Source organism: Rutidosis leptorrhynchoides, chromosome 4 (genome assembly GCF_046630445.1).
Source record: "Rutidosis leptorrhynchoides isolate AG116_Rl617_1_P2 chromosome 4, CSIRO_AGI_Rlap_v1, whole genome shotgun sequence".
NCBI lineage: Eukaryota > Viridiplantae > Streptophyta > Magnoliopsida > Asterales > Asteraceae > Rutidosis > Rutidosis leptorrhynchoides.
The window spans coordinates 601,858,983-601,865,650 of record NC_092336.1 but is presented as its reverse complement, the minus strand read 5'-3'; the positions used below and the strand labels follow the sequence as shown (position 1 = coordinate 601,865,650).

Here is a 6,668-nt window from a genome sequence, read left to right as displayed (position 1 = left end):
ACCATAAACACGCACACTTCGAAATGAGCCCGTTGAATGTTATTGTTAAAGTTTACTACAGAGGTGAATTTGATAGCGAATTGATGAATTATACCGAGTGTGAAACACCAGATTATTACATGGATGTTCGTAAGTGTCCAAGTTATATGTGTTTGCTTGAGTTGCTACGGCGAGACATAATCTACCCCACTAAACAAATCTGTTTTTTCAAAAAACCAACGCTCATGCCTCGCTACTAGAAGAAGATCACGATTGGTTTGGTGCGATTGGGCGAGCCTTGTTACGTAACCAACCAATTAACATTTACACCGAATGGATTGATGAAAGCTACGCCATTTCTGCAAGTGAAGATGAAGCTGTACCCGAATCTCAGCCGTGGCAGCAATACGATATTCGCGATTACGAAGATTGACGAATGTGTTTGTTGAAAATAGCCGTTAGGAATTAAAGTAATCATTTTTAGGAACTAATTTGTTTTACTATTTATAAGAAATAATGTAATCGTTTTTAGGAATTATTATAATAAACGGCTATATTTTATAAAATACCAGTCTATCATTACAACTAAACATGAATTACATTAATTGAAATTACATAATTTTAAAATTCACCCACGAAATTATAAAATACATAACAAATTACTCATTATTATTAGTGGACCGAAAATAAGGTGATAAGTTCCAAACGTGCTCGGTTAAATCTGCCTCTAATTGTTGGTGAACTTTCTTGTCTCTTATTTCCTTAACCCTTGCATCTCGATCCCTCAAATCCCGTTCCAACCTTCATGGTGGGTTCCTTTCTATCATTCTTTCTTCTCTCCTTCCAATAGCAAAACCGTTATTTTCTTGAATCATGTTATGTAATACAATACAAGCATACATATGTCTTCTAATTTTGTTGAAGTCTTTAGATCTCGTCGGAGTCTTTAACATTGCAAATCTACCCAGTAATACTCCAAATGCACGCTCAATATCTTTCCTTGCACTTTCTTGAAAACGTTTAAATTTTTCACATGGTTCGTCAATTGGATTATGAGGGGCTTTTACCAACATGGCCCAATCTGGGTATATACCATCGCCTAGGTAATATCCTCTTTCGTAGTGACGCCCGTTGACATCAAATGGTGAAGGTGGAGCCGTTCCATCTTTTATAGAGTTGAAAATTGGTGATGCATTTAGAACGTTAATATCATTATTCGAACCTGCCATACCAAAGAATGCATGTCATATCCACAAATCTTGTGAGGCGACTGCTTCAAGCATTACAGAAGGCCCTTTTTTATCACCTCTTGTGTATTGCCCTTGCCAACCAACAGGACAATTCTTCCACTCCCAATGCATACAATCTATACTACCAAGCATACCCGGTAAACCATGTTTTTGTTCGTGAAAATTATAAAGTCTAGCGATATCTTCGGCAATGGGTTTTCGCAAATATTCTCTAGCAAACAAACGAAATACGCATTTGCAGAAATAATCTAAACATAAAGCGGCTGTTTTCTCACCTATTTTTATGTATTCGTCAAACAAATCGGGTGTAGTTCCATACGCCATTTGACGTATGGCCGCTGTACACTTTTGAAGAATCGTCAAACTTTGACGACCTGTTGCATCGGGACGTTCCCCAAAAAACAAAAAATATTCAGGAATATTGGTACTATTAAAATTAGATATACCTTCCACAATTCGGAGAAATAACTGACGACTCATTCGATAACGTCTCTTAAATTTATTTTCGGGATACATTGGTGCCTCCGAAAAATAATCATTATATAACCTTAAAGCGGCATCTTCACGATCCCTAGCAATATAAACCCGGCTTCGAGAGAATCGTGAACTGCTTGCTTCTCCATCGACTTCTTCTTCCGTTAAACTATTAATAAAACTAACAATTTTTTCATCATCGGAATCATCATCAAGAAACTCGAGCATCTTGTAAGTATCTTCCATTGTGAAAAAAAAAAAAATTTGTTGTTTGTATGTTATTTGATTAATATAAAAGAATAGAAGTAGGATTGGTGATGTTTGTGTGTTAAAAATTCATGTAATGTATGTGTATATATATATATATATATATATATATATATATATATATATATATATATATATATATATATATATATATATATATATATATATATATATATATATATATATATATATAAATTACTGTTTTTTTTTATAGCCAACGGCTATATGAAACAGACCAACCAGAGTTGGCCACGTGTCACCAACGGCCGTGACCTCCCTCGTTTCTTCTCCCCAAACGCGAAAGTGACGCCACCATGCGCTACTTGGTTACGGCCGAAATCCGGCGTTTCTGGTGCCAAGTGGTCAAGTAACGGGGTCACTTAGGACCCGTTAGGAATGGTCTTAGATGATTTTTTAAAAGATTAGTCGGGGGCATCATCCAATTATCTCGTTATTGATTGCAGAAAAGTTAGACCGGCCATGAAGACAACTACCTCTACCGTTTGCAATAACACCACCATCCAATGACACCGCCAACTATGCAAAACATAATATCACGAGTACCTAGGACTTTTCTCTACATTTAATTTGAACATTGGTAGATCGAGGGGCCGGTGACATTTCAATAATAATGGTAACATTTATAGGGCCCTATGACACAGATATAATTAAAAATTTCCATTAATGCACAGGCGATAAATACTAGTATGTCATCACAATGCAATTCACTATTTTCATCATTTCATTCCACAACACTATAATGATCAAACAACTCTTACCCGGAATGCAACATTCCAACTACAACAAAAACATCTGTTTCATAGTTTTCACTTCAATCCTGTTTGTGAATATCAGCATTGAGGTGGGAGTTAACTCCCACTCACACAGTGCCGATATCCAACATTCGAAAACTCACAACATCGTGAAATCATCGTGTAGTGTTACGCTCCACCCCGATTTATGTTACACCACAATTTCGGGCATCCCCGATGTAACCAAAATGGTGACATCTCAAAAAGATGTCATAGAACTTGCGGTTAATAAAACGAAAGAGATCATTAAGCGAAACTACTTTACTATAAAGAAGATTATTCTAAGGACCGGATTCACGAAACGTGAGAAAATCGCGCTACATGATTGTCTAGAAATGGTTGCTGACACGCTTGAAGAAATAGATCAAGTCGAAATTTTCCTTAAAACATACCCTACAAAAAAAGGGTTTCGCAAACACGTCGACGATATGATGACACTAATGAGCACGGCCTTAACTAATCAGGTACGGAGTTCTAAATGACTCAGATCCATCGTTATTTTTAGTGAACTTTTTATCTTTTCATGAACATTGCTTGTATTATTTCTGTAAACAAGAAATAAATACAACTTTTCATACTTAATTATATTTATATGTGGACAAATCGTCTTTCAGGTTTAAATAAACCTCACTAAAAGCACATGTTAATAGATTTAAATCTCGCTAAAAGCACGTCTCATGTTGGCAATGTTGGCGAGAAAAAGTGTCAAAATAGTCACGAAAAAACTAATTAGTGTTCATAAGTACATTGTACTCACATTCCTCAATAACCTGATTGAATAGTAAAAATCACACCTATTTATAGTAATAAACTTCTTATTCTTGCCTTTTCTAAAAAAAATGTGTTATGCGACAAAAAAAATAGTAAATTTATAGATAACATTATGACACATGTTATGTGTTGACTAACCTTTATGATAAAATGTAGTAATGAGTAATGAATAACGATAGATTATAGATTATTACATTACATTATTATTACATAAAATAAAGAAATTAATGTTTGTTTGTTTCTATCTTATTACTAGTATACGTGTATAGACGGGTTCTCACACGACAAACACGACAAGAAAGTGCGCGGATCGCTGATTGCAGGAGAGGTTCACGCCCAAAAGTTGTGTAGTAACTCATTGGCCATGATCAAGAATATGACAATGACAGATTTAGCCAACGAGGTCGAAACTAACGCCACGAAGAATTTAGATGAAAATGAGGACGTAGAATGGCCCGAATGGTTGTCAACAGGGGACAGAAAGTTGTTACAATCGGGGACTGTGACACCGAATGTGGTTGTGGCAGCAGATGGCAGTGGGGACTTTACAACAGTTTCTGCTGCAGTTGCTGCTGCTCCGTCTTCAAGCTCGACTAGGTACGTAATTAGGATCGCGCCTGGGGTATATAAGGAAAATGTGAATATTCCGTCTGGTAAACGGAATTTGATGTTTTTAGGATCTGGAAGAACAACCACGATTATCACCGGAAGCCGAAGTGTCGCTGGAGGTAGCACCACCTTCAATTCCGCAACTGTCGGTTAGTACCAATTTTGTTCGTTTCATGTTTTATTGTCGTTTTAATATGGTTGTTCATTTTCACCTGCATCAAAGTTTTTGTCATACACTATTTATTAACAAAGGTGTCTCATTGACATGTGTCAAGTGATCCAAAAAAATTTTAAGGGCTTAAAAGTTTGACAAACCTATATAATAGTCAGTTTATGCATAAAAATTTTCATAAATCAAATGACAAAAATTCATTTATCAAACAACTTAATTGCACATGGACTTTTTTCTATTGACTAATTTTTCTATTATTATCTTTTTGTATGTATTAAAATTGTAAAATTTACTATTTATAACGACTCATTTTTATGTCTTTGAGTCTTCTAAAATAATGAGACGGCAGTGACTAGTAAAAATAATATAAGACAATTTTGTTATTTTAAGGTACTAAGTAATTAAAAAGGTGTGACATTCATAACTCCTAAAGAAACAAACATTTTATGTGTGCAGCCGCTGTGGGGGATGGATTTCTTGCACGAGATATAACATTTCAAAACACAGCTGGACCATCTGGGCACCAAGCGGTGGCAATACGGGTCGGGTCAGATCTATCTGCATTCTACAAATGTGACATGATAGCATACCAAGACACGCTTTACGTCCACTCCAACCGTCAATTCTACGTCAACTGTTTCATATCCAGCACAGTTGACTTCATTTTCGGCAATGCAGCAGTCGTGTTTCAAGATTGTGACATTCAAGCTCGTCGACCCAACCCAAACCAAAAAAACATGGTCACAGCTCAAGGTCGAACCGACCCAAACCAAAACACAGGAATCGTGATCCAAAAATCAAGAATTGGAGCCACGTCGGACCTTCAAGCCGTCCTTGGAAGTTTTCCAACGTATCTGGGCAGGCCTTGGAAGCAATACTCGAGAACGGTTGTTATGCAATCGACGATAAGTAATGTTATAAATCCGGCTGGATGGTTTCCCTGGGACGGGAATTTTGCGCTTGATACGTTGTATTATGGAGAGTATCAAAACACGGGTGCGGGTGCAAGTACCGCGAACAGAGTGACGTGGCCCGGGTATAGAGTGATTAAGAGTGCTACTGTTGCTCAAGGTTTTACTCCTGGAAATTTTATCGGTGGCGGCAGTTGGTTAGGAGCTACTGGTTTCCCGTTCTCTTTAGGGCTATAAATCTATAATGTGTTTGATTATTGTTTTGAATAACTTGTTATGAACAAGTTGTACGATTAATGTTGTGTTTGCTATTTTAATAAATTTTTAGTAACCAGGATTGTTGAAACATCGTAATCTTGGGTCCAAATTCATTTAAAACCGATATTTTCCCATATTGTACCTTATGTGTGTTAGTAATTTGTTATGTATCTAGAAGATGCAAGCAATTGATAAATTTAATACAAATATTGTATGTAGTGTCGGTGGGTGCTGAATTACTAGCACGTGACAAAATTAACATTTCAACATTTGACCGGACCATATATCAGGGCAACAAAGATGGCAGATTTTGGTCGGGTCAGATGAACCAACTTGTTAGTTGTTACCAATGTGGCATTATAGCATACCTAGACACACTTTATGTATAATCTTAGTCATAAATTGTTACATAATTGGCGCAGTTCGTTGGCTTCATTTTTGGCAACGTAGCAGCCGTGTTACAAGATTGACGCCTGATATGAGTCAGGGGAATATGGTCACGGATCAAGGAAGAACTGATCGTAACCAAAATACAAGGATCGTGATTCTAAAACAAAGAATTGGTGCTACGTCTGATGTTAAACCGGTTAAGGCAAGTTTTCCAACTTATTTAGGAATGCTATGGATGAATGTTTTAGAATGGATGTAATACACTTGACGATAAGTGATGTAATAGTTTCGGCTAGATGGTTCCTATGCGTCGAGGATTTCGCACTTGCTACACGATATTATGGTATCACAACGCGGTGGCTAGGACTCATAGGCCGAATAGAGTGACTTGGCCCGGATATGGGGTGATTATGAATGCTACCCGAGATAAAGGGTTACGTTTAGGAGGTGGTGGCAGTTGGTAGTCGAACACCGTTACACCGACCAGCTTAGCCTTTTCTATCCGATTGTGATTTGTTAATTGTGATTGTTTAATTTTAATTTAGATTGTGGTTGAAATATTATTTAATTTTAGTTAAGATTGTGATTGAAATAAGTAATTTATTTGAGTGTCCTTAAAAAAGTTTGAATAGTAATTCATCTAGAAAAATATGGGGTGAGTGAGAGGGAGTGTGAGGAGAGAGAGAATTAAGCACACAAGGTTCTTCAATGGAGGCGGATCGATGCAGGGACATTACAATGGAAGAGTTCATGACGATTTTTCGAGACTAACCAA

At 36.8% G+C, this 6,668-nt stretch overlaps 2 protein-coding genes across 2 annotated transcripts; one reads left to right on the top strand and one right to left on the bottom strand.

Moving 5' to 3' along the window:
* Window positions 1–782: 782 nt before the first annotated feature.
* LOC139842958 (uncharacterized) lies at window positions 783–1,949 on the bottom strand. The gene is made up of 2 exons (XM_071833053.1): window positions 1,286–1,949; window positions 783–1,201 (listed from the first exon to the last, which is right to left on the bottom strand). Exons 1-2 carry the CDS (start codon window positions 1,947–1,949, stop codon window positions 783–785), a joined length of 1,083 nt encoding a protein of 360 aa, XP_071689154.1.
* Window positions 1,950–2,735: 786 nt separating this feature from the next.
* On the top strand, window positions 2,736–5,482 carry LOC139903949 (pectinesterase-like). The gene is made up of 3 exons (XM_071885879.1): window positions 2,736–3,246; window positions 3,810–4,311; window positions 4,791–5,482. The coding sequence occupies exons 1-3, from the start codon at window positions 2,755–2,757 to the stop codon at window positions 5,480–5,482; spliced, it is 1,686 nt and encodes a 561-aa protein (XP_071741980.1). The 5' UTR covers window positions 2,736–2,754.
* The last annotated feature ends 1,186 nt before the right edge of the window (window positions 5,483–6,668 follow it).

Excerpts from the sequence above, each read along its gene's own strand:
- LOC139903949 (XM_071885879.1), top strand. The coding sequence starts at position 2,755 with ATGCAACATTCCAACTACAACAAAAACATCTGTTTCATAGTTTTCACT. Across the intron at positions 3,247-3,809 it reads GCACGGCCTTAACTAATCAG|TATACGTGTATAGACGGGTT; the intron begins GTACGGAGTTCT and ends TCTTATTACTAG. Across the intron at positions 4,312-4,790 it reads CTTCAATTCCGCAACTGTCG|CCGCTGTGGGGGATGGATTT; the intron begins GTTAGTACCAAT and ends TTATGTGTGCAG.
- LOC139842958 (XM_071833053.1), bottom strand. The coding sequence starts at position 1,949 with ATGGAAGATACTTACAAGATGCTCGAGTTTCTTGATGATGATTCCGAT. Across the intron at positions 1,202-1,285 it reads GCAAGGGCAATACACAAGAG|GTTCGAATAATGATATTAAC; the intron begins GTGATAAAAAAG and ends TTGGTATGGCAG.